This window comes from Leptopilina heterotoma, unplaced genomic scaffold, assembly GCF_015476425.1.
Source record: "Leptopilina heterotoma isolate Lh14 unplaced genomic scaffold, ASM1547642v1 Lhet_152, whole genome shotgun sequence".
Classification (NCBI taxonomy): Eukaryota; Metazoa; Arthropoda; class Insecta; order Hymenoptera; family Figitidae; genus Leptopilina; species Leptopilina heterotoma.
This window is the reverse complement of record NW_025110868.1, coordinates 432106-459173: the sequence shown is the minus strand read 5'-3', so window position 1 is coordinate 459173 and position 27068 is coordinate 432106. Positions and strand designations below refer to the sequence as shown.

The 27068-nt window shown below is 25.7% G+C and overlaps 4 protein-coding genes across 13 annotated transcripts in view; 2 read left to right on the top strand and 2 right to left on the bottom strand.

The window, feature by feature from the left end:
• The first annotated feature begins 306 nt into the window (after nt 1-306).
• On the top strand, nt 307-5371 carry LOC122498576 (pre-mRNA-splicing factor ATP-dependent RNA helicase PRP16). Its single transcript, XM_043606370.1, has 5 exons — nt 307-933; nt 1267-1505; nt 1822-3761; nt 3997-4669; nt 5160-5371. Exons 1-5 carry the CDS (start codon nt 484-486, stop codon nt 5236-5238), a joined length of 3381 nt encoding a protein of 1126 aa, XP_043462305.1. The 5' UTR covers nt 307-483; the 3' UTR covers nt 5239-5371.
• Nucleotides 5372-6065: 694 nt separating this feature from the next.
• LOC122498590 (60S ribosomal protein L23a) lies at nt 6066-8225 on the bottom strand. The gene is made up of 4 exons (XM_043606389.1): nt 8114-8225; nt 7182-7456; nt 6773-6900; nt 6066-6376 (listed from the first exon to the last, which is right to left on the bottom strand). The coding sequence occupies exons 1-4, from the start codon at nt 8145-8147 to the stop codon at nt 6115-6117; spliced, it is 699 nt and encodes a 232-aa protein (XP_043462324.1). The 5' UTR covers nt 8148-8225; the 3' UTR covers nt 6066-6114.
• A 496-nt stretch (nt 8226-8721) lies between these two features.
• LOC122498624 (ras-related protein Rab-34-like) lies at nt 8722-11796 on the top strand. Its single transcript, XM_043606444.1, has 7 exons — nt 8722-9026; nt 9404-9570; nt 10007-10108; nt 10223-10287; nt 10371-10501; nt 10788-10998; nt 11102-11796. Exons 1-7 carry the CDS (start codon nt 8964-8966, stop codon nt 11173-11175), a joined length of 813 nt encoding a protein of 270 aa, XP_043462379.1. The 5' UTR covers nt 8722-8963; the 3' UTR covers nt 11176-11796.
• Nucleotides 10854-27068, bottom strand: part of LOC122498612 (dedicator of cytokinesis protein 9) — a 32809-nt gene continuing 16594 nt past the window's right edge. For 7 of the 10 annotated variants that reach the window (XM_043606424.1, XM_043606423.1, XM_043606422.1 and 4 more), the window contains 9 exons: nt 26738-27038; nt 26382-26541; nt 26101-26261; nt 25476-25805; nt 23749-23899; nt 23270-23532; nt 17846-18203; nt 17169-17460; nt 15346-15714 (listed from right to left, as the gene is read on the bottom strand). In XM_043606424.1, coding sequence (XP_043462359.1) covers nt 15480-15714; nt 17169-17460; nt 17846-18203; nt 23270-23532; nt 23749-23899; nt 25476-25805; nt 26101-26261; nt 26382-26541; nt 26738-27038 — 2251 coding nt within the window. In that variant the 3' untranslated portion in view covers nt 15346-15479. Of the gene's footprint in view, nt 10969-15345; nt 15715-17168; nt 17461-17845; nt 18204-23269; nt 23533-23748; nt 23900-25475; nt 25806-26100; nt 26262-26381; nt 26542-26737; nt 27039-27068 lie in introns of those variants that run through there. The other 3 variants (XM_043606426.1, XM_043606430.1, XR_006301247.1) reach the window with 2 other exon arrangements.

Below are 27068 nucleotides of genomic sequence, written 5' to 3'. Positions count from 1 at the left end.
CTCTTCTCCCCCATAAAGCTAAATCCACACGAGTCAAATTGCACAGGTTAGTTCCGGATTTGTCCAACAAACTAGCCATCTTATTGGCTACATTCAAATTTGCGCGGGGACTAAGCTGACGCAGTTATAGTTTATATTAATTGTTTATTATTAATTAATTAATATGCATCAAATTGATAATTAATTAATTAACATTTTATTATAATTTATTTATTTTATCTTAATTCGTTTTTAAATTTCGGGCTGTATGAAGTATGAACCGTATGAACAAACCCAAAACTAACCTAACTTTACATTACAATTTTTGACAATTTGTTTATTGTTATCATTTGACGTTTGTACAACGTTTACATGGTTTACATACAAATAATTATCATAATTATCAATACGTATACAATAAAGTTCGTGAAAGGGTAAAATAACAAAAGAAACAAAAATTCAATAAGATATTTTTTGTTGAAACACCAACAAAAATAGGGAGAAATGGAAGATTCGTCAGAAGACGTTTATAGGTTAGAAGGCTCGCAAAATGAAACTGGTGGTTTAATTATTCGTAAAAAGGCATCGGATCATACATTTAAAAAACCTCAGACATCAGCATTGGGTCTTGATAAATTGGCTGAAAAAATACGTAGTGAAAAAGAGAAGAAATATCGTGCACCCCAGGAGGAGACACCAACTTATACTGCTGGTGTTAATCGAGAAGCTAGAGAACGTTTGGAGTCACGATTAAAACGACAGAGATTACATGCTCACGATGATGATCGCTATAAGGACAGAGATAGAAATCGTGACAGAAAACGAAGTGACGATAGGGATTATCATCATCGTCGGCATCGTGATTACAGCAGTAGAAGTAGCAGTAGTCGTGACAGTTCACGACAAACGCCACGATTTCGCGATGAACCCCAAACACCAAAATACAGGGCAAAGGTAAAAAAAGAGAAATATATTTTTCTTTCTATCTATTAAAAAGAAAAATAAATTAACTACTTTTATTTAAAAACAATACATTTTTAAATGAAAGTATAGTTAATTTATTTTTTTGAAACAAGGGAAATAAAACGAAAACATTTGGACAATGATTAAAATATATTTACTCCAACGTTTCGAAATCTAAAAGGGTTCTTCTTTTATTTTCTTATTAAATAGAAAAGTATAATTAATGTAACTATAAGTATAATTGTTTCAAGTTTGTCAAAATTTTAATGTAGTGAAGAAAAATTGATTTAATTTGGTAAAAAAAAATTCTCCTTTTTTTATTAGGACACGACATCGAGAAGTAATTGGGATGATGACGATGATGATGGTGAACCTCGACGTTCTACTTGGGATCATCCGACACCTCAACTCTATGGATCACGAAGTAAAGAGGGAAATAGTGTCAGAAGTGAATTTACACCTTCTTATAAATATAATGCCTGGAGTAAGGACAAAAAACATTCGGGCGCAACGCCTAAGGTCGAGGACGAGGATAAAGAATATTGGGAAGAAGAACAAAAGAGGTAATCAATTTTTCCTGTAATCAATTTTCCAACTCGAAATGCAACTATTTTTTTAACATTACATTTTATTTTAATAATATAATTAGGTATTTAACTAAATTCAGATCCTTTATTCCTTTTATTTTTTTTATCAATCAGTAATCAACTAATGCGAATTTTTTTCTCCTGTTTGAATTTCAAATAGGAGAAAAAAAAGTGCTGATCAATTGATCCTAGGGCTAAAAGTAAAATAAAAAGAATTTAAAAAGTAAAAAGTAAATAAAAAAAAGTGAAATAAATATTAGAAATTTAATAAAATTTTTGTAAAATTCAACAGATTGGATCGCGAGTGGTATTCCCTTGACGACGGCGAGACGCAACATTTCGGAGGCGTATCCGAGGAGTACACCCAAAAGAAAGAAATGGAACAAGAGGCACGTCGCAAAAAGCGTATATCAGCCCAACAGCGTCAAATAAATAAAGACAATGAATTATGGGAACGTAATCGAATGCTCACATCAGGTGTCGTTTGCTCTCTCGACATTGACGACGAGCCAGACGACGAGGCCGAGGCCCGTGTTCATCTCCTCGTTCACAACGTTGTGCCACCATTTCTCGACGGTCGTATCGTATTCACAAAGCAACCCGAACCCGTTGTACCCGTCCGCGATCCAACCTCCGAAATGGCTCAAACCGCTCGCAAAGGTTCGCCCCTAGTTCGCGTCTATCGCGAGCAAAAGGAACGTCGCAAGGCCCAAAAGAAGCACTGGGAATTGAGTGGCACGCAAATCGGCAACATTATGGGCATCAAGGACAAGCGTAAGGAGGAAATGAAAGACGAGCAACAGACCGATGTCGATTTTAAATCGGGGCAGAAATTCGCGAAGCATATCAGCGACGACGGTGGTGTGAACAAGTATCATAATATTCAGAAACAACGGCGAACTTTGCCGATATTTGCCGTGAGGCAGGAGTTGTTATCGATTATCAGGGAGAATAGTATTGTGATTATTGTCGGCGAGACTGGAAGTGGAAAGACGACGCAATTGACGCAGTATTTGCACGAGGAGGGTTTTAGTGCGAATGGAATAATTGGTTGTACGGTGCCTAGGCGTGTGGCGGCGATGTCCGTGGCGAAGAGAGTTTCGGATGAGATTGGATCGACGCTTGGCGAAAAAGTGGGATATGCGATTCGTTTTGAGGATTGTACGACGAAGGAGACGGTTATTAAGTACATGACGGATGGTATTTTGCTGAGAGAGAGTTTGAGAGAGGGAGATTTGGATCGGTATAGTGTTATTATAATGGACGAGGCTCATGAGCGATCGCTGTCGACTGATGTACTTTTTGGTTTGTTGAGGGAGATTATCACTCGACGATACGATTTGAAATTGATTATAACATCGGCGACTATGGACTCGAGTAAGTTTGCCGCATTCTTTGGCGATGCGGCGACATTCCACATTCCTGGACGAACATTTCCGGTGGAGATTAATTACTCGAAGAATCCGGTCGAGGATTATGTTGAGGCGGCTGTTAAGCAGGTGCTGCAGATACATTTGCAACCGCCAAGGGGGGATATTCTGGTTTTTATGCCCGGACAAGAGGATATTGAGGTCACTTGCGAAACACTTAAAGATCGGCTAATGGAGATTGAAACAGCTCCTGATTTATCGATTCTTCCGATTTATTCCCAACTCCCGTCGGATTTGCAGGCGAAGATTTTCCAACAATCAGAGGATGGAATGCGAAAATGTGTGGTTGCGACGAACATCGCGGAATCTTCTTTGACTGTCAATGGAATTGTTTTTGTCATTGATTCCGGTTATTGTAAATTGAAAGTCTATAATCCGAGGATTGGTATGGACGCACTGCAGGTGTATCCGGTGTCGAGAGCTAATGCCGATCAACGATCTGGAAGAGCTGGCAGAACGGGTCCGGGACATTGTTTTCGTTTGTACACGAGAAGGCAGTATTTGGATGAATTATTATTTACGGGAGTGCCGGAAATTCAGAGGACAAATCTGGCGAATACGGTATTGCTTCTAAAATCGTTGGGTGTTCAAGATTTATTGGCATTTCATTTTATGGATCCACCGCCACAGGATAATATTTTAAATTCACTTTATCAATTGTGGATTCTTGGGGCTTTGGATAATACGGGACAATTGACGCCATTAGGTCGACAAATGGCTGAATTTCCACTTGATCCACCGCAATGTCAAATGTTGATCGTCGCTTCGCAACTTGGTTGCACTGAGGAAATTTTAATCATTGGTGAGCAAGAATTTTTTCCCGTAAATCTAAAAAGTTTAATTTAAATTCTAATAATCGATAATTAATTTTAAAAAAGTAGCTTTCAAACTAAAAAATTTATGAAAATAATTAAATTTTGCAAAGAATTTCATTGGTATAAATATTTTTTTAAATAATTGATTTTTCGAAATTTATGATTTGTTATTATTTATTTTTGGTAAACAAATATTAAATAATTTTTTTCGATTTTTTCCAGTTTCCATGCTCTCGGTACCGTCAATTTTCTACCGTCCAAAGGGCCGCGAAGAGGATTCCGACTCGGCGCGGGAGAAATTTCAAATTCCAGAATCAGATCATTTGACGTATTTGCACGTCTATAAATTATGGAAGCAAAATAATTATTCGGCAATGTGGTGTAATGAGCATTTTATTCACGCGAAGGCAATGCGCAAAGTGCGTGAGGTGCGTCAACAATTGGAGGAAATTCTCAAGCAACAAAAAATGGAAGTCGTTAGTTGTGGTACCGAATGGGATATGGTGAGAAAATGTATTTGCTCAGCGTATTTTCATCAAGCGGCACGATTAAAGGGCATTGGGGAATATGTAAATTGTCGTACGGGAATGCCTTGTCATTTGCATCCAACGTCAGCACTTTTTGGCATGGGTTTCACGCCCGATTATGTTGTGTATCATGAATTGGTGATGACAGCCAAGGAATATATGCAGTGCGTGACTGCTGTCGATGGACACTGGTTGGCCGAACTTGGTCCCATGTTTTTCAGTGTCAAGGAAACGGGAAAGAGTAATATGGCTAAGAAACATCGGGCCGAGCACGTCTCGGAAATGGAGGATCAGATGAAGCAGGCCGAGGAGGAAATGAAGGCGAGAGCGCAGAGGGAATTGGAGAAGGAGCAAGCTTCAATCAGAAGGTATTTAATTGAAGGAATTTTCATTTTTGGTTTGAAAAAGATTATTTTTCTTAGAAAATAGAAAAAAAACGCTTTTAAAAGAGTTGCGTTTATAAATTTGATTAATAGATGAACTTCAATTATTATTTTCGAAAATTTTTCTCAATTCAATGATTTTCTATATATCTACAATTTTAATAAGAAATTTCCCAAAAGAATTCAATTATTTAAAAAGTTTTTATGTAAAATATAATTAAAATTCTTTCGACGAATTTTAGTAAAATTTTTGCAAATAATTTAATTGTTTCAAAGAAGTTTTTTTTTGATATTTTAAAGAATAATAATTATTTAGTCAATAAGTAAATTTTAAAAAATTTTGAATCTGAAATCATTTAGAGATTGAAGGTGATATTTGAAAATAAAGAAATTGCATAATAATAAATTAAATATCACGTTTCGTGTAATAAATAAATATAATTTTAATAATATAAAAATAAATTGCTTTTTTTAGGCAGGAGATTTTAACTCCCGGTCGATGGGAACCTGGAACACCAGCATCAAACAGAAGTCGAGGACGACTAGGCTTGTGAAGTCTTCTAATAGTAATTTTTAACTAAATATCAAGAATTCTTTTGTTTTCGATTCATTACATTAATAATTAAGTTGTTTTTTTTAGCAAAAATGGAAAATTATTTCTAATAATTTATAATAATTAATTGTCTTCGAAGTGAATTTTGAAAATTGTATATAGCAGTGTATATATATATTTTTCGTAAATAATAATGTGTTAATGAAAACCAATTTCTTCTTTGCTGTAAAAGTTGATTATTTTCTGAATTCTCAAATAACTTCCTTCGTTTAACGCTAACAATAAGAGAAAATAGAATATATTACAAAAATAAATATAAAAAAAAGTTCAAAATTAAATTTTGTTTCTTGAATTTTATAATTAAATATAAAAATTATGAAATAACTGAAATGTAATTGAAAACTTTAATTTTTTATTCTCTTAAATAAAAAATTAGTTTACAATAAATAAAAATACTGTTAAAAATAAAGATTGATTAAAACGTAATTAAAGAAAATAGAATAATATTGAAAAATCCGGTAAATAAAAGTTGAATAAAAAATTCGTCCAATAATAAAAAAAATGGACATTAATTGAATAGAATTAAGAAATCTAGTAAATAAAAAGTTAAATAATGAAAAAAGAATTGAAAAACTTCAAAGAAATTAAAATGGAAAAAATAGAATAATTAAAAAATGCAGTAAATATAATTTCACTAAATAGATAAAAATTTATCCAAAAGAAAAAAAAACCCGAGAGAAAAATGAAGCGAAAGTTTAAAAAAAACCCCCCAAAAAAATAAGTAAGGAAAACAATTATCATACCCGTGAAGAAAATTTATTCCCAGAGTTAATTTTTCAATATTTTTTATCTTCATCATTATCATAATACAAATTATTTATATGATACCAATTTTATTCGCAACATCAAGAGCATCATAGTCCCTTGCCAAGCGAACGTACGCCTTCTTTTTACCATCGGGCCTGATCAATGTGTTCACTTTACTGACATCAATGTCGTAAAGTTTCTTCACTGAGCTCTTGATGTGATATTTATTTGCTCTCGTATGAACAATGAATACGAGTGTATTATTGTCTTCAATTTTCTTCATGGCCGCCTCCGTTGTCAGCGGATATTTAATAATATTAAATGCGTCCATACTGCAAAACAAAGAAGTTTTCAAATTAGTAATTATTCAAATTATTTACCAAAACTTAGATATTAAAATTATTTACTGTCAGTATTGCGTTAAAGGTTTGTTTTCAGTGTTTCTCAAAGAGATTCCCACACATAAATCATCATTTATTATTTTTGAATTTTAATAAAGGTTTCTTACTTTTTTTTACTATTTTATTGTTCTCTTGATATTATTTTTACAATTTAAAATTTTACTGTTTTGTTTTTATTATTTTTACAATTTAGTATTTTACTGCTCTATTTTTACTATTTTACTATTACCAGTAGAAACTTTTATTAAAATTCGGTCAAGTATTTCCATAAACTAGAAATTAATTTTTTTTAGAAGAATTTTTCCTTTTAAAAATTAATTCACTTACCGGTTCCTGTTGGGAACACTTTTGCGGGGGTATTTTGGATCCCTTGGCGGCCTGAATGTCTTTGGCCGATGGAAATGGACTGACGTCCTAATTTTTCGTACACGTGATCCATGGACTCCTTTTAAGATCTACAAGAAAGAAATTCCCTTTTTAATTTTCTTTTCTTTCAATCAATAATAATCTTTTTCTTTTTTTTTCTTATTTGTCAGAATTGCGTTAAAGTTTTGTTTTCAGAGTTTCTCAAAGAGATTCCCACACATAAATCATCATGTCTTTTAAATTCTCAAAGACTCTAAAACTGATTTTTGATACTACAAAATAAAATAATTAAAATTAACAATATTGAAATAATATTAACTAGATTACTGTGAAATATTTTACTAAAAAAAAATTAAAATGGATTTTTTACCTTCTTTTGTGCTTTCAAGGCCTTTTGTACGGTCGCCGGTGTCTTTCCACCCTTGGGAATTTTCTTCGCGGGTTTAGCTGCTGCTGGTTTTTTCGCCGCTGCCGCTGGTTTTGCGGGTGCTTGCTTCTTAGCCGGAGCTTGTTTAGCGGCTGCAGGCTTTTTGGCAGCTGCAGGTTTCGCCGCCGGTTTCGTTACTTTCGACGTCGAAGAAGCTGCGGTCGCTGGCTTCTTTTCTGTCTTTTTCTCTGCGGACTTTTTGTCCCCAGACTTTGCGCCTATAAAAAGGAAAAGGCAAAAACAAATGAATGACTTACGAAAAAGTAAATAAATAACTTAGAAAAATATAAATAAATAATTTACAAAAAGTAAATTACAATTTTCTCTTCACATTACGAAACTATTTCACTCCATTTGAAAATTATTCTTTTTTCATAAAAAAGACGAATTCGAAAAAGAAAATAAACACAAAATAGAAAAAAATTTACCTTTCGAATAAAAATATTTAATTAATTGTTACTCAATTGTTATCTTTTTCAATATAAGAAACAATTTCTTTGTGACACGAAATCGAAAACAAATGCGTTCAATCACAGTGCATTTTAAGGTTAAGTTGTCAATGTTTGACGGTTGTTGAAAAAAATATACAAGTAAACAAATTATTTTCACTCACTTAAATAAAAATAAAGAAAAGCCAATTCAATTGTAAATATTGTCTACAGTTTTTTTATAGATAGAGACAAAAAATTTAACGTTTACAAAAAGAAACAGAAAGACCACATGGTCTTTTTGGAGATTCCAACTATTCTTCAATATTTTATTAAAAATACAATTTTGATTGAAAAATCTTTTAATTATTTATCACAAAAACGTGCACGATTTATATTTCTTTAATAAATATCCGTTCCATTAGAGAAAAGAGAAAAAATATTCACCTGATTTTTCCGTAGGTTTCGGTTTGGGAGCCATCTTTAGCTGAAAAGACAGGCACGGCAACCGGAAACGCAAACCACTGAATTCAAAAGCGGATGTCAAATACTACATTAGTCAGTGTTTGATTTTTTTGAATTTGAAAAAAAAATTATTTTTGTTTTACAGTTTTTGTATAACAACAATTTGCATTTTAAATGGAACTTTGAAGAAATATAATATTGAAAATATTTAATAATTGTAAATATAAACAATATTAGAAAAAACGACTGGATAAGTAAATAATTAATTAGCGCCTGACAAAGGGCTTTTTCACTTACTCCGACGTACGTCAGTTTTGTAATTTTTAAATAATATAATTTTAATTGCTTTAAATAAATATTCTTTTAAAATAATTAAATAAATTTATATTTATAAAATAATTAGAATAACTAATAAAAAATTTAATTTAAATTTTTAATCATTTATATATACTATATTTTTGAGTAATAAATTAATATATTTTTTTATTCATTTTTTATTATTATTTATTATTATTTTTAATAATAAAAATTTTGAAAATTAATTTTCACAATTTTTTCAGATATTGATTATAAGAGTGGGTTCATTTATTTAATTTTGGGACATACCCGCATGATCCCTTCTTTTCAGGAAAAAAAATAGAAACACCTGCCTCAGCAACGCATGTTTTCCATTTCATAACGTGAAATCAATCAGAAAACATACATGTATATTTTTTCATAAATTTTGTAAAACTCAATTTTTTATATTGTTAAAAAAGACAATTATTTTTTATTTTTAAAAATTATTTAGTATTGAAAAAATTGTTTATTTAAAAAATTAATTTATAAAAAAATGCTACAAACACGTTCTGCAGTTTATAAAATGATAAAGACTGAAGTTCATGAAGACAGACAGGTATGTTTGTTTTATATTTAAATATTATTATTAATTTTATTATTTTTATCATCAATTCTAGTTTTCTTATTAATTTATTTTTATTTAATATTTCTTATTTATTATTATTATTATTATTATTATTATTATTATTTATTTACAATATTATTAATTATTAATTTATTTTTATTATGATTATTAAGATAAATAATTAAAATTATTGATAACATTAAAAAATATATTTTTACTAATTATTTTTTGAATAATTTATTAGATAAAGAAATGTTTTTTTATGTATTTGTTATTTATTATTATTATTTATTAACTATTATTCAAAAATTATTTATTTAAGTCACAATAAATATTACATAATAATTATTTTTTAAAATAATTTTTAGATAAAAAAATGGCAACCTCCTTTCTCATCAGACATAACTCCTTATACGGAAAAAGAATTTTCATCAAAAATTCGTCGATTTTGTGGTACAAAATCCGTTTTTCCAAGAATGACAAAAGTTATTGTTTTAGGAGACGTTGCAGTTGGAAAAACTTCATTAGTTAATCGGTAATTTATGTGTAAATAATAGAAAAAATTTTTAAATAAATAAGTTTTGTATTTTTTTGTTGTTTTTTTAATTCTCTTCAGTTTTCGAAATTTTTTTTTTTTAATTTCTATTTGTAAATTTAAATTTGAAAATTTATTGAAATTAATTTTTTATTGTAGATTGTATTTAATTATTTATTTATTATTTATTAAATTATTTAGTGTAATTAAAATTTGTTTATGTAATTTATGTGTAAATAAATTTTAGAGAAAAACTTTTTAAATAAATATTTGTATTTTTTTTTAATTTTCTTCAGTTTTCGAATTTTTAATTACAATTTATTCACTATTTATTTGCAGTGTATATTTTAATAAAAATTTACAAAAATAAAATTTAAAATATCTAAAAATAATTTTAATTGACAATTTAATAATATTAATAATTTAATTTACACAGATTTTGTCACAAATCGTTTAATAATAATTATAAGGCAACAATAGGAGTTGATTTTGAAGTGGAGAAATTCGATATTTTGGGAATTCCCTTTAATATGCAAATGTGAGTATAAATATTTTGAATTTTCCCAAGTTTTTCTAATTAATTATTTAATTAATTATTTTTTAATTAATTAGCATCATTAATTTTTATTTTAAATGATAATTATTATTTTAGATGGGACACTGCAGGACAAGAGAGATTTAAATGCATTGCAGCATCTTATTATAGAGGAGCAAATGGTAAAAATTTGAAAAATTAAAAGAAAAAGTACAAATTCATTTGAAAAAAAAATTATTAATTTTTTTTTCCTTTTTAATTTCAGTAATAATGATAGTCTTCGATTTGGGAAATTTAATGTCTCTCTCGCATTGTAAACAATGGTTACAAGAAGCCAGTCAATGTAATACAAATTCGTATCATATTTTTTTAGTCGGTACCAAACGAGATTTATTGGTGAGTATTTCTCACTTTTTTTTATTTTAATAAAATAAAAAAAAAATTTCTTTTTATTCAATTAAAAAAAATAGCACACTTTTTCAAAAAAGTATTTTTTTTTATCACACACTGAGATAAAAATCGTATCAAAATTATTGCATTGCAACAATTTTGATAAATTTTTTTTCTCAAAATTTGATATCCTTAGAAAAAGTGTGTTTCTATTTATTGTAATTTCAAAAAAAAAATTTATTTTTAAATTTCATAAATAAATTAGTATTTTTTTCTTTACCTCACTTTCCAGTCGAATCAGGTCTATCAAATTATTGAGAAAAGAGCAACTGCAGTGTCAATTTTTATGAAAGCTGAATTTTGGGCCGTTTCATCAAGAACAGGCGACGGTGTCGATGAATTATTTTCTCGAATTGCAGTTCTTTCGTTCAATGCTTCCATTCTGAGGGAACTTCAAAGTTACGTGACTGACACTAAAACAATTGGATCACTTGGATTAATAAGTATAAAATTCAAATTTGTTCTTTACAATTAAATAATATAGAAAAATTGTAAAAAAAAAATTTTTTTCCGCAGTACTGAATAGTTGTTTCAATTTTTTTCCAGCTTTAAACAAAGACCAAAATGGATCATCGGAGAAGAATAAAAAACTACAAAAATGTACAAATTGTTCATTCTAGTCTCTTAAATATAAGTAATTAATAATTTACACTCAACATTTTTTTCCAAATAGAAAAAAATTTTCCTTCTGAAATTATTTCCATAAATAGTTTTCTTATAATCAGAATTCTTTATTTCCTTTTCTCGTAATTTTTCTTTTATCAGAATTATAATTTTTTTACTATATTATTAACTTATATGACAATTAGCAATAATTAATTTTCATAAAGTGTATTTATTGTGAAAGAGTTACACAGTTTAGATAAAATCGCATTTTAACAAATACTTTGTGCGTTATTAATACACATCATTTGGTCGGAATCGTTTCAAATATCAGATGCAGTCTATAATTATTATTTTTCTTTTGACCGTCAGCTAAAAAATTTATCGAATAAATAAATTGTTATTGTTGTATCATTTACGAATATGATATAGAATTATACAATAATTTATTAATAAAAATTTATCCTTTACTTTATATTACTATATTTTTTCACATTTTTCAAAGCTGAACGGAAAATTCACTTTCTCAAGTTTTCTTTTTAGAAATTTGTCAAATATCCCGCAATTGATTTATTTCTTCAAAAAATTTTCTTTAACATTCATAATAATAATAAAAATTTCATAATAATAATGAAAAAAAATTAAATTATAAAAAGTCGAATTACAACAAATTTTAATGCCTTTAAAATTAATTAATAATAATTAATTGTCAATAATTACTAATTAGACAATTAGTTAGTTATTAATTATTAGATATAAAGAATAATAAATTTTAAACGAAAGTAATTTTTCCAAGCGCAAATATTTTTTTGCAAACAAAAAGAGAACAAATAATAACAACAAAATAATTTATTTCTTTAACTTTTAGAAAATAAAATTTTATAGCTGAAAACTCTTTCATTTCTCTTTCATTTTCTCTGTCTCTCTCGCTTGCTCTCTATTATATTATATAAATTGACTCGTATATGAATAAAAAATATTTTAAATTCAAATAAAAAAAACATAAGCAATCGATAATAATAATATAAAAAATAATTTAATTGAACGTAAATAACATCAACTTTTTTCAATTATCTCTCGTTTCATTCTCTTTTTTTCACATTTTGTCATGACTTTTTACTCCCTTAAAATTAATAACAAACAAATGCACATAAAAATTAAGAGTGTCCATTATTTCGACATAATCGCAAAATAAAATAGTTTTCAAAACAAAAATAATAATAATAAGTATACGAAATTATTATAATTAAATTTCAAATTTAAATTAATTTGCAAATTAATATTGAAATTAATTTTCAAAATAGAAATTAAATTTTCAATTAATTTTCAAATTCAATTTAATATTGAAATTAATTTTCAGATCAATATTCAAATTAATTTTCAAATTAGTTTTCAAGTTCAAATTAATATTCAAATTAATTTTCTGACAAATATGCAAATTAATTTTCCTTATTGAAATTAACTTTTAAATTAATATTCAAATTAATTTCTTTAAGATTAATATTCAAAGTATTTTTGAGATTCATATTCAAATTAATTTTCAAATTGAAATTCATTTTCAGATCAATATTCAAATTAATTTTAAAATTAGTTTTCAAATTAAAATTAATACTGAAACTACATAATTTTCAAATATAATATTAATTTTCGAATTGAAATTAATTTTCTGATAAGTATACAAATTAATTTTCAAATTCAAATTAATTTTCTAATTAATTTTTGAAAATTAATTTTTACACTCGTCTTTTCCCTATTTTCACAAAAATATAAAAATTTTCCAATTTGAGATTATGTCAATGAACCGAAAACTCGAAATTAAAAAAAAAATAAAAACCTAAGACTGAAACAACGACAATTTGTCAAATTATATAATAATTACAATTCTTAAATGCACAGTGATTATTGATAAAAACTGTTATTCATGTAAAATTTTCGGAAATAATCATTCCTTATATATGAATGCGTTTACAAATAATTATTATATAATATTTATATTGCATTTTTCAGCAATCAGACGTGTCCCAAGTCGCTGTACATTTACAATAAACATATACAATATATTTTTTTTTGTTTTATCTAATATCTAAACATGACGGTATAAAGGACACAACTGATTAATTATATGTATAAGTTTCTATATAAATTTAAAAAGAAAAAAATTGCCTACGAGTGACATTTATTTATACAATTCACTCACAAAATTTACTTTCTAGTTTCGCGCGCAACATATACAGTTTTTTTTGTTTGCAGATAAATTTGCGAAAAATTTTTAATGCAAGAACAATTTATTCTTGTCTTTTCATTGAATTTTTACGATTTCGCATATTTATAAAATAATTTTTATCTTTATAGCCTACATTTTATATTATACAGACGTTGAAATTAAGGTACATTCATTCATTTTTCTTTTTTTCGAGACACAAATTCGCCGAATAAAAGAATAAAAATCTAATAATTCGAATTTATTTCGGAAAATTGAATTCATTATCAAAAAACTTAATAAATTTTGTTAACTTATCAAAAGAATTAAAATTTTTAGGTTTTTAGATAAAATTTTGATTAATTTTTTTGGCTTTTCTTTATTTTTTTTTATTATTCAAAATTTTTATTATTTTATTGCAAAATTATTATTCCAAAATTTTATTATTTTATCCCAAAGTTATTATTCTATAATTATTATTTTAAAATGTTAATTTTTCCAAATTTTTTTTCAAATTTTCAATTAGAAATTTCAAGAAGCTAATTCAAGAAGTAGATTTTCAAAAATTTAGTTTTTAAACAAATTTTGAATTATTTTTTATTATTAGTTTTTAAATATCTTTTTAAAGATAGTTTCTCAAAATTGTTCTTCAAAATTGTTTCTTAAAAAGTTTTTCAAAATAGTTTTTCTTAAAATTGTTTTTCTAAATTAATAATTTTCGTTAACTGTTAGTTTCCTTTTCCATAAATTAAGTTTTTTTTTTTTCTAAACTTCTACTAATTTTTTCTTTTCCACAAATTTTTGAATTATTATTCTAATAATTATTCGAATTACTCATTGATTTTTTAATATGTTTCCTAGTTTAAAGAACAATATATACAAATAATAATTCGGGCACTAAATTCGAATTTAATGTCGAGAAAAAATGAATCGTACCCTGTAAATATATCACAATCCAAAACTAACTCAAATTCACTAATTAAAAAAATTAATATAAAAAAACAAAAGAAATTTGTCAAAAAAAATTTAGTGTCTCAAGAAGAGTGACATTTTTTTTTTAATTACATTAAAAATAACGAATTTCTGTCAACAGAAATTAAAAAAAAGTAACTAAATTCTAAAATAAAAAAAAATTATCTGAAAGAATTTTTGATTGAATAACATGACTAAAATTTTTTATTAAATAAAAAATATTTTCTTTTGATTAAATTCAGTGAAGCGAATGTTTAATAAAAATAAGTATAAATAAAGTATTTCTGCGTGAAAAAACAGGCACACGAGAAAAAGATAAAAATAAAATAGTTATACAAATGATTTTATCAAACATTTCGAAACTTCACTTCGTCATCATTATTCTCTGATTAAAAAAAAAAAATTCTAAAATTCTAAGCAACATGGCAGTTTTTCTTTTCATTCTCCCCTCGAGAAGTTTTACAGACTCGAAAATTAAATATCAATCGCGATATAAAGAATTCAGTCCAAATTGTAAAATAGAAAAAATAAAAATTTTAAAACAAAAATTGAAAATTGAAAATAAAAACTAAAATTGAAAATAAAAATAAAAACAAAAATTGAAAAGAAGAACAAAAAATTGACTCGAATTAAAAAAACGTTTTGATTTCAACATGAAATGAAATAGTCTATTTTAATTTTAAATAAATATTAGATTCCCCTCTAAAAAGAATAAAAGAATTTTTCATTTTTAAAGCGATTTGGAAGACAAATTAGAACATTAACAGTAAGGAAGACAATTTCCTTTTCTCCATCTTGAAATCCTTTTTTTTTAAAGAAAAAAGTCTTTTTTTATAAAATGTTTCTCGAGTATAAAAACAAAAAGAAAATTGACTATTGTTTCAAAAGAAACGCGATATTTCTGAGAATATACTGGCCGACATTGCGAAAAATATCATTTTTAATGATAGAGAAAAGAATTTCTATTTCTGTCTCTTATGTCTAAGAAAAGCTTTCTGAGATTGAAATAAAATACTTGTTTTTATGTGTGTGTGTGTGTAATAATTGTAAAAAAAATTGTTTCTACATACCTATTTTTTATATATATGTATATACTATATAAAAGTTTATCAAGATGCGTATCAAAGATCAGTCTCAAAAAGAAAAAAATTAGGCGGTACTTGTGTGATTATTGGTGCCACTTATTGCGCTAAATAGCGCAGCACTGTTACGTTTAAAACTTCCAATTTGATCGTCCGACCATATTGGCTCACCCAATAATGATGATAAATTCTGGCACAGCTTTTGATAATTTTCACGTAATACCTCTTGATATTCATGTTGATCGGATGAAATTAGTTTTCCATTTATTTGTAAAGCCGTGTAGCAAATTTTCACAAATTCCCTGCGAAAAAAAAGAAAAGAAGAATAAGATGATGAAATTAAAAATCAAAATTTGTGATAAAAAATTTCAATTTTACTGAAAATAAACTAGAATTTTTCAATTTTATTTAAATTCAATTTCTCAAATTTTATTTCAAAACAAATTCAATTTTACCTATTTTTTGTTTAAAACATTCAATTGTTACCAGTTTAGTTCAAATTCAAATCTAATTTTTCTAATTTTATTTAAATTCTAAATTAATTTTTCCAATTCAATACATTAAATTCGAATTTTTTAATTTTATTAAAATTCAAAATCAATTTTTTCAATTTTATATGAAATTTAATTTAACTTTTACAGCTTCTTAATATTTTAATTTCATTTTTCCAGTTTCTTAAAATTTAAATTCAATTTTTTCAGTCTTAATTGAGTTTATAATCAATTTTTCCAGTTTTATTCAAATCGAAATTGAATTTTTCTACTTTTATTTAAATTCAATTTAAATAAAATTGAAATTTTAAATTTCAATTCAGATTCAATTTTCCAATTTTATTTAAATTCAAATTCAACTTTTTCAATTTTAAACTTTAAATTAGAATTTTCGACTTTTCTTAAATTCAAATTCATTTTTTCCAATTTTATTTGAATTTAAATTCAATTTTTCGACTTTTATTTAAATTCTAAATCAATTTTTTCGATTTAAGTCATTAAATTAAAATTCGAATTCAATTACTTCAATTTTATTTCAATTCTAATTAAATTTTTCTAATTTTTTGTAAATTCAAATTCAATGTTTCCAATTTTATATTAATTCTAAATTAATTTTTCCGATTTAAAACATTAAATCAAAATTATCAAGCTTTATTAAAATCTAATTTCTATTTCTCCAATTTTATTTCAATTCTAAATTAATTTTTCCGATTTAAAACATTAAATAAAAATTATCAAGCTTTATTAAAATCCAATTTCTATTTCTCCAATTTTATTTCAATTAAAATTCAATTTTTCCGATTTTATATAAATTCAAATTTTTCCAATTTTATTTGAATTTAATTTTAATTTTTATAATTTCTTAAAATTCTAATTCAATTCTTTCAATTTTACTTTAATTTAAAATCAAATTTTTCCAATTTTATTAAAAATCAAATTCAATTTTTTCAATTTTCAACTTTAAATTAGATTTTTTCAATTTTTATAATTTTACGTGAATTTAAATTTAATTTATGCTATTTTGTTTAAATCCAAATTCAATTTATGCAATTTTGTATAAATTCAAATTTCATTTTTCACAATTTTGTTTAAATTCAAATTCGATTTTTCCAAATTTTATTATTCGTATTCAACTTTTCCAATTTTATTTGAATGGAAAATTTCTATTTTTATTGAATTAAATATTAAATTCAAGTAAAATTTAAAATTAAAATTTCCCAATTTTATTTAAAATATAAAAATGGTAAAAAAATATTTTTTATTACCTAAAAACGTCCTTCAATTCGTCCACTTTATCGTCGGGATATTGTGGAGATAGGGCAGGATCTAAAAAGGCGGAAGCGTAGGCCAATGGTCCGGCGTTAACCGTCACGCAAACGCTTCCCTGCAACCTGAGTTGAAGTTTCTTTGCATCCGTTGGAACAATTAATGCAACGTCCTCCAATTCTTGAACTCTCTGTCTCATTTCATCTAAGGCAACTTCAATTGGACTGAGCTCCACAATTCGCTTCTCGATTATTGGAATTCGCTTCTTTACATATGGGAATGTATAATGAGCTGTCGACAAAAAAAGGAGAATTAAATCATCAATTATCATTTATAATAAATAAGATAAATAAGTAGAGATAAATAAAATAAAAAAACAGGTAGGGAAACAAAATAAATAATCAGACAAAGAAAATGAAGTAAATTGGTTGAGAAATAAAATAAATAAGCAGATGAATAAAATAAAATAAATAGAAAAATAAAATAAATACGTAAATAAACAAAATAAAATAAATAAGTAAATAACTAAATAAATAAGTAAATAAATAAATAAAATAAATAGACAAATAAATAAAATAAATGAGTAGACAAATAAAATAAATAGATAGACAAAGAAAGTAAATAGATGAATAAAATAAATACGAATGAGTAAATAATATTAATTGCAATAAATTACTCGTGAGGATGCTTCTTCGCTTCCACTGCTCCTCCGGACTGCCCCTCGCTTTCCCCTCTTTCGTGAATGGCGTTTCGAACATAAAACACGAAACGTCATGATTTTGTTCGAATTCCGTTGGTCTTCCTTCCAATTCGGTTTTCTCAAAATACGGAGTCACGTGTGTCACTTGAATGTAAGCCATTTTTGAGTCCAATTCAGTAACGTCAACAGGCGTCGAATCCATGATCATCTTCACATTCTCGGCACCGAATTTCTCCGAATAAAGATGATAGAGTCTTTCCGAAATTTCCGAAAGCGATGTCACTTTCGGTTCCTTGTAAATATACTCCTGCGCGTTTTCCTCCTCGAAATAGGCCTGAAATCGTCAAAAGTTTCCAAATTAATAAAAAAAATAATAAATAAAAATATAATTATTTTATTGTTCGAAAAGAAATAAAATCTGTGAATAAAATCTATATGTTAACAATCTATAAGAAATAAAATCTATACATTATAATAATCATAAGTTTCCTTTCCGTTAGCAAATTATCTGCATTCATTTGTTTGTTTTGAAAATTAAATTTTGTGGGTTAAGTATTGTCATTTTTTATATATTTTTTAATGTCAAACTTTTTAATGTGGAAAATACTTTACTTATTAAATTGTCTCGAATCTTTGGTAAAAAATCTAAAATTATCAAAAATTCGAAAAATTTCAAAAATCCGATTTTCTTAAAATTCAACATTTTTTTTTCTCTTTTATGGGATTTAGCTTCATTATTTTTGTGCTTTTGGAAAATACTTTACTTATTAAATTGTCTCGACTCTTTGGTAAAAAATCTAAAATTATCAAAAATTCGAAAAATTTTAAAAATCCGATTTTCTTAAAATTCAACATTTTTTCTTTTCTTTTATGGGATTTAGCTTCATTATTTTTGTGCTTTTGGAAAATACTTTACTTATTAAATTGTCTCGAATCTTTGGTAAAAAATCTAAAATTATCAAAAATTCGAAAAATTTCAAAAATCCGATTTTCTTAAAATTCAACATTTTTTCTTTTCTTTTATGGGATTTAGCTCAATTATTTTTGTGCTTTTGGAAAATACTTTACTTATTAAATTGTCTCGAATCTTTGGTAAAAAATCTAAAATTATCAAAAATTCGAAAAATTTCAAAAATCCGATTTTCTTAAAATTCAACATTTTTTTTTCTCTTTTATGGGATTTAGCTTCATTATTTTTGTGCTTTTGGAAAATACTTTACTTATTAAATTGTCTCGACTCTTTGGTAAAAAATCTAAAATTATCAAAAATTCGAAAAATTTTAAAAATCCGATTTTCTTAAAATTCAACATTTTTTCTTTTCTTTTATGGGATTTAGCTTCATTATTTTTGTGCTTTTGGAAAATACTTTACTTATTTAATAGTCTCCAACCTTTGGTAAAAAATCTAAAATTATCAAAAATTCGAAAAATTTCAAAAATCCGTTTTTCTTAAAATTGAACATTTTTTTCTCTCTTTTATGGGGTTTAGCTTGATTATTTTTGTGCTTTTGTAAAATTTTTTACTTATTTAATAGTCTCGACTCTTTGGTAAAAAATCTAAAATTATCAAAAATTCGAAAAATTTCAAAAATCTGATTTTCTTAAAATTCAACATTTTTTCTTTTCTTTTATGGGATTTAGCTTCATTATTTTTGTGCTTTTGGAAAATACTTTACTTATTAAATTGTCTCGAATCTTTGGTAAAAAATCTAAAATTATCAAAAATTCGAAAAATTTCAAAAATCCGATTTTCTTAAAATTCAACATTTTTTCTTTTCTTTTATGGGATTTAGCTTGATTATTTTTGTGCTTTTGTAAAATTTTTTACTTATTTAATAGTCTCGACTCTTTGGTAAAAAATCTAAAATTATCAAAAATTCGAAAAATTTCAAAAATCTGATTTTCTTAAAATTCAACATTTTTTCTTCTCTTTTATGGGATTTAGCTTCATTATTTTTGTGCTTTTGGAAAATACTTTACTTATTAAATTGTCTCGAATCTTTGGTAAAAAATCTAAAATTATCAAAAATTCGAAAAATTTTAAAAATCCGATTTTCTTAAAATTCAACATTTTTTCTTTTCTTTTATGGGATTTAGCTTCATTATTTTTGTGCTTTTGGAAAATACTTTACTTATTAAATTGTCTCGAATCTTTGGTAAAAAATCTAAAATTATCGAAAATTCGAAAAATTTCAAAAATCCGATTTTCTTAAAATTCAACATTTTTTCTTTTCTTTTATGGGATTTAGCTTGATTATTTTTGTGCTTTTGTAAAATTTTTTACTTATTTAATAGTCTCGACTCTTTGGTAAAAAATCTAAAATTATCAAAAATTCGAAAAATTTCAAAAATCTGATTTTCTTAAAATTCAACATTTTTTCTTCTCTTTTATGGGATTTAGCTTCATTATTTTTGTGCTTTTGGAAAATACTTTACTTATTAAATTGTCTCGAATCTTTGGTAAAAAATCTAAAATTATCAAAAATTCGAAAAATTTTAAAAATCCGATTTTCTTAAAATTCAACATTTTTTCTTTTCTTTTATGGGATTTAGCTTCATTATTTTTGTGCTTTTGGAAAATACTTTACTTATTAAATTGTCTCGAATCTTTGGTAAAAAATCTAAAATTATCGAAAATTCGAAAAATTTCAAAAATCCGATTTTCTTAAAATTCAACATTTTTTCTTTTCTTTTATGGGATTTAGCTTCATTATTTTTGTGCTTTTGGAAAATACTTTACTTATTAAATTGTCTCGAATCTTTGGTAAAAAATCTAAAATTATCAAAAATTCGAAAAATTTTAAAAATCCGATTTTCTTAAAATTCAACATTTTTTCTTTTCTTTTATGGGATTTAGCTTCATTATTTTTGTGCTTTTGGAAAATACTTTACTTATTAAATTGTCTCGAATCTTTGGTAAAAAATCTAAAATTATCAAAAATTCGAAAAATTTCAAAAATCCGATTTTCTTAAAATTCAACATTTTTTTTTCTCTTTTATGGGATTTAGCTTCATTATTTTTGTGCTTTTGGAAAATACTTTACTTATTAAATTGTCTCGACTCTTTGGTAAAAAATCTAAAATTATCAAAAATTCGAAAAATTTTAAAAATCCGATTTTCTTAAAATTCAACATTTTTTCTTTTCTTTTATGGGATTTAGCTTCATTATTTTTGTGCTTTTGGAAAATACTTTACTTATTAAATTGTCTCGAATCTTTGGTAAAAAATCTAAAATTATCAAAAATTCGAAAAATTTCAAAAATCCGATTTTCTTAAAATTCAACATTTTTTCTTTTCTTTTATGGGATTTAGCTCAATTATTTTTGTGCTTTTGGAAAATACTTTACTTATTAAATTGTCTCGAATCTTTGGTAAAAAATCTAAAATTATCAAAAATTCGAAAAATTTCAAAAATCCGATTTTCTTAAAATTCAACATTTTTTTTTCTCTTTTATGGGATTTAGCTTCATTATTTTTGTGCTTTTGGAAAATACTTTACTTATTAAATTGTCTCGACTCTTTGGTAAAAAATCTAAAATTATCAAAAATTCGAAAAATTTTAAAAATCCGATTTTCTTAAAATTCAACATTTTTTCTTTTCTTTTATGGGATTTAGCTTCATTATTTTTGTGCTTTTGGAAAATACTTTACTTATTTAATAGTCTCCAACCTTTGGTAAAAAATCTAAAATTATCAAAAATTCGAAAAATTTCAAAAATCCGTTTTTCTTAAAATTGAACATTTTTTTCTCTCTTTTATGGGGTTTAGCTTGATTATTTTTGTGCTTTTGTAAAATTTTTTACTTATTTAATAGTCTCGACTCTTTGGTAAAAAATCTAAAATTATCAAAAATTCGAAAAATTTCAAAAATCTGATTTTCTTAAAATTCAACATTTTTTCTTCTCTTTTATGGGATTTAGCTTCATTATTTTTGTGCTTTTGGAAAATACTTTACTTATTAAATTGTCTCGAATCTTTGGTAAAAAATCTAAAATTATCAAAAATTCGAAAAATTTTAAAAATCCGATTTTCTTAAAATTCAACATTTTTTCTTTTCTTTTATGGGATTTAGCTTCATTATTTTTGTGCTTTTGGAAAATACTTTACTTATTAAATTGTCTCGAATCTTTGGTAAAAAATCTAAAATTATCGAAAATTCGAAAAATTTCAAAAATCCGATTTTCTTAAAATTCAACATTTTTTCTTTTCTTTTATGGGATTTAGCTTCATTATTTTTGTGCTTTTGGAAAATACTTTACTTATTAAATTGTCTCGAATCTTTGGTAAAAAATCTAAAATTATCAAAAATTCGAAAAATTTTAAAAATCCGATTTTCTTAAAATTCAACATTTTTTCTTCTCTTTTATACCATTTAGCTTTATTATTATTTTAATTTTTATTCAAGAGAAAAAATGGAAAACTGAAAAAATTTAGAATCTTTTAAAAAATCCAGGCCTTTTCCATGATTTCCCTGATTTCCAGAAGCCTTTTAAAAATTCCATACCATTTCCATGATTTCCAGATTCTGTAGGAACCCTGTTTTTGTCTGACTTTCTTCTAAATTATCGAATTCAGTGATTTCTGGGGTGAATTTGGTTAAGTTGTAAAATGATTAATTTCTATTTGAATTCGTTTTTCTTTAATGTAGAAAATCTGATGTTAATTTAATTCTTTTTTCGTTATGCACGGCAAAAAATATTTAGCTGGATGAACTACAGATTTCACTTTAGTAGCGAAATTTTTCAGTGCTTCAATTAATACTTTCGTTATTCTAGAGAAACTTATCGCTATTGCAAGTAAAACTTTTTTCAGTGTGTAATAATTATTATTTCTTTAAAAAGTATTTAATTTAAAATGGCTTTATAAAATAAGCAATGCAAAAGATGACCCAGATACTAATTGTAATTGTTCTAGCCATAGTTTAAGTCTAGTAATGTAAATTTTATTTAAATTGAGACCATTGAGTGAAATTATTTGAATTTTAGTTAGTTAAATCTCTTTGTTAGGTTATAATAATTATTTCTTTAAAATTTTTTAAATTGTTTAAAATAAGAAGCCCCATACAACATTCCCGCGCGCTTGCGCGCGGATAGTTTGGCTAGTAAGTTAATAATCCACAAGAAATAAAATCTACAAGTTAATAATTATCCATAAGAAATAAAATTTATAAGTTGGAAAAATTAAATAAAATAAATTAGTAGACAAATAAAATAAATAAAGTAAATAGATGAATAAAATAAATAAGAATGAGTAAATAATATTAATTGTAACAAATTAGAAATAAAATCTAAAAGTTAATAAAAAATAAATTTAAAAAAATAAATATAACTTAATAAAAAATAAAATTTATAAGATAATAATCTAAAAGAGAGAAAATAACAAAGACGGAAAAAACTCACAGAGCCAAAGAATGCGACTCGATAAAAACGACCCAATAGTCTCTTCCCACTGCGAGTGACTTCAACGACTTTATTGCACGATTGCGTTAAATGCGAATAGCAATTTGAAAGAGCTTCGTAATTTCGTTTCCTCTCGTACATGGGAATAATGAGTCGATAAAGAGGTCCAAGAACTTCGAAGCGTTCCGCTTTTTCCAACATTTCGGCACACAATTCCAATTGTTCCAAAAGTAAACTCTCATTATAGTGAATATCCTGCACACCTAGAGAGAGAAAAAGAATATTAAAATCAATTTCAAATTTTCACAAGTATTGCAACGATGTATGAAATGAAATTCTACGTAAAGCAAAATATTTTACTCCCTGTTAAAATAGAAAATTTTCTCACGATAAAGCAGAAGGAAAAAAAAGGGAAAAAGAAAAAATTTTGTCAAATGAGGGTGAAATAAAAAGCTGCAAAATAAACATTCACGACATACAACTCTCACCGGCATCGACCTTCAGTCCTCGCTCATCACGACTTATGTTCGTTGAAATTGTGTCAAAAGCCTCTGCACCCCATGTGTGAATTTTTTTCAATTTTAAATATTCTGCCATTAACGCTGCAATGTGCAATTGACAACAAGCCGCCTAAAAATTAATTTTTTTTATTATTTAAAATTCATTAATTCTACAAAAATGTCAACTTAATTATAAATTTTATGAGTAAATCATATCAATAACGCCGCAATTTACTGCCTAAAAATTCAGAATTGATAAATATTTATTTATTTTACAAATATTAATTTATTTTCCTATTGATAAATAATAATAATTTGTAACATTAAGTAGTTAATAAATAATTACATTGTAATAATAATCAAGATATTCTGTCCTCATGTAAAGTTAGGATTTTCTCAAATTCAAAAAAATCCTCATTCAAAATTATTTAAAATAATTCTTTCGAGAAATTTTATTAAAATTGTATTGAAAATAATTTAATTCGAGCAAAGAGTTTTATTATTTATAAAAAGAATCGAATTATTCTAAAAGAAAATTATTAAAATTGTACTAAAAATAATTTACTTCTTGGCAAGAATTTTATTAAAATTTTTGAAAATAATTTAATTGTTCTAAAGAATTTATTAGAATTTTTTTGAAAATAATGTTTTTTTTAATCATTTTTATTTGAAAATTTTGATAATAATTCAATTTTATGAAGAATTTCTTTTAAGTTTCTAAAATAATCGTGTTTATTTTTGATTGTAACTAGCTGTCGTACCCGTCTTCGAGGGGTTTTAGTTTCTACCAATACATTTAAGAATGTTTCTACCAATCTGGAAAATCAGAAAATAGCCGGGAATTTAATTTGACCGGAAAATTAATAATTAGTTACCATTAGCTATTTCAGTAGTATAATATTACTATTTCAATAGACTCCACCCTTTAGCAAAAAAACAAAATTAGCAAAAATTCAAAAAACCGAATTTCTTAAGATTCAACATTTTTCCTTCTTTTTTATGGCATTTAGCTTCATTATTTTTGTGCTCTTGGAAAATACTTTACTTATTTAATAGTCTCCACCCTTCGGTAAAAAATCTAAAACTATGGAAAATTAGCAAAAATTCAAAAAACCGAATTTCTTAAAATTCAACATTTTTCCTTCTTTTTTATGGCATTTAGCTTCATTATTTTTGTGCTCTTGGAAAATACTTTACTTATTTAATAGTCTCCACCTTTTGGTAAAAAATCAAATTTAACTCGAAGAATTTTATTAATTGTTGAAAATAATTGAAATATTGCTAAGAGTGTTTTATTGAGATTTTCAAAAATAATTGATTTTCTCAAAATAATTTTATTAAAATTTGTTCAAAGAATTAAATTTTTTGCGAAGAGTTTTATTGAAATCATTAAAAATAATTGAATTCTTCCGAGAAATTTTATTTAAATTCTATTTTAAAAATAATTGAATTTCTGTCAAGAAGTTTATTATTCTTGAAAATAATTGAATTCCTCCCGAATAATTAAAATTCTTTTTAGGAATTCAATTATTTTCAATAATATTTTAAATATATTTTTTCGATGAAAAATTGAATTCCTCCAAAGAATTTGATCAAAATTGCTGTTGTACTTAATAAGTAAATTTTAAAAATTTTGAATCCGACATTGTTGAAAAATTGATGCTTAATTGAAAACATAAAATTTTTTAATTTGAGAGAGTAAATACCTCAGAGTAATTTCCATCCCTGGCATGATTTCTAGCCATTGTTTCCAGCCAAGTGTGTCTTAATTCGGGTGTACTGGCATAAGAATTCGCCAGACTGTGTTGTAAATCGACCAACATTTCTGGATCATTATTGTGCTCTCTCATTTGTGCGGTCGCCATTAAAACTGTTCTTATTCTCTTATTTAAATCCTTCACCTCAACCGGAAAACCCGTACCCTTCATAACTTTATCGGACGATGCGTAACTATTAATTAGCGATAGTGATTCTTGAAATCTTGAATTGTTCAAGCCAATCACGTTGCCCAACATTTTTGATACGGAAATAATTACCTAGTAGAAAAGAAAAAAACGAAATTAGCAAGAAAAACAAATTTTTCCTTTATACTTAATTTCTGTTAATGTAATTAATTAATCAAGTAATCAATAATTAATTCTAAATTAATTAAATTTAAAAATTAAAACTATTGAAAAATTGGGAGACTAACTCCGCCTGAGATTGAAATACAGAAAATATTAAAATAAAACCAATTTATATAAATTAACCAAATGCAAATAAAAATTATATAATTTGTAGAATTGTTTCTACAAATTCTATTTTCTACTTTTTAAATAAAATTGCAAATACCTGTAAATGCACTCGAATTAATCCCTTCCTGCTGGTAAATTCAAAATTACTTCTCATGAGCAAGTAAAGTAAGGCACATGATTCTTGTCTTATCGAACTGAGTTTACTATTGCAGCATCTTAATAACTCGTAACACAGTCTTCCACACAAAACTGCATTGCCTGTAAATTCCAAATTTTTTAAAATAAAAATTCAACTAATAAATCAAAAGGATAAAATAAAAAATTATTGTAATACATTTTTTCTTTACATTTACTGTATAGAAAATAAATTATAATCACCTCGAAACAAAACGATGGAGTAATTATTTAAGAATGCACGAAGACCAGCGAAAACATGTCGAAAAAGTGTTTCCGATTGTCCCAGTTGGAGGAACAATAAGTAAATATTGAATACCCTCTGCATCACTGGATTACTACCATCATTAGAAAGTAGCACATCCTGAAAAAAGAATTAAGATTGAAAAACGAATTCTAGATAATAATTCTACTTTCTAAATTTAAATTAAATTAAATTTTAATGTTTAATTTAATTTAAATTTAAATTTAAATTTAAATTTTAAATTAATTAATTAATTGAAATTTAGTTATATTTATTATTTTCCTTTTTTCGTTTTGAATAATAGAAATCAACTTACTTTAAAATGTATACAAAATAGTCCTAGACAATCTAAAGTAATGAGTCCAACTTCAGTCGCAAGATTCGCTTCAAGTAATGCGTGATAACATTTGCCAGAATCATTTTCAACTAAATTCTCACGTGCAACCGTATTATGTGGTTGTAAAGTTCCAGTTGTTGGATTATCGTTTGAAAAATCAGGCGGTGCCATTCTCGCCGGCAATGTCATTGCTTTTGCCGCTCTCGGTTTTCCACCCTCTTTTACCGCGTTCGCGACAATTTGCCTCTTACCCACGTATCTAAAGTGCTGAAGACTCATTCTAAACAAAACCAAAAAGAATCCATTAAGT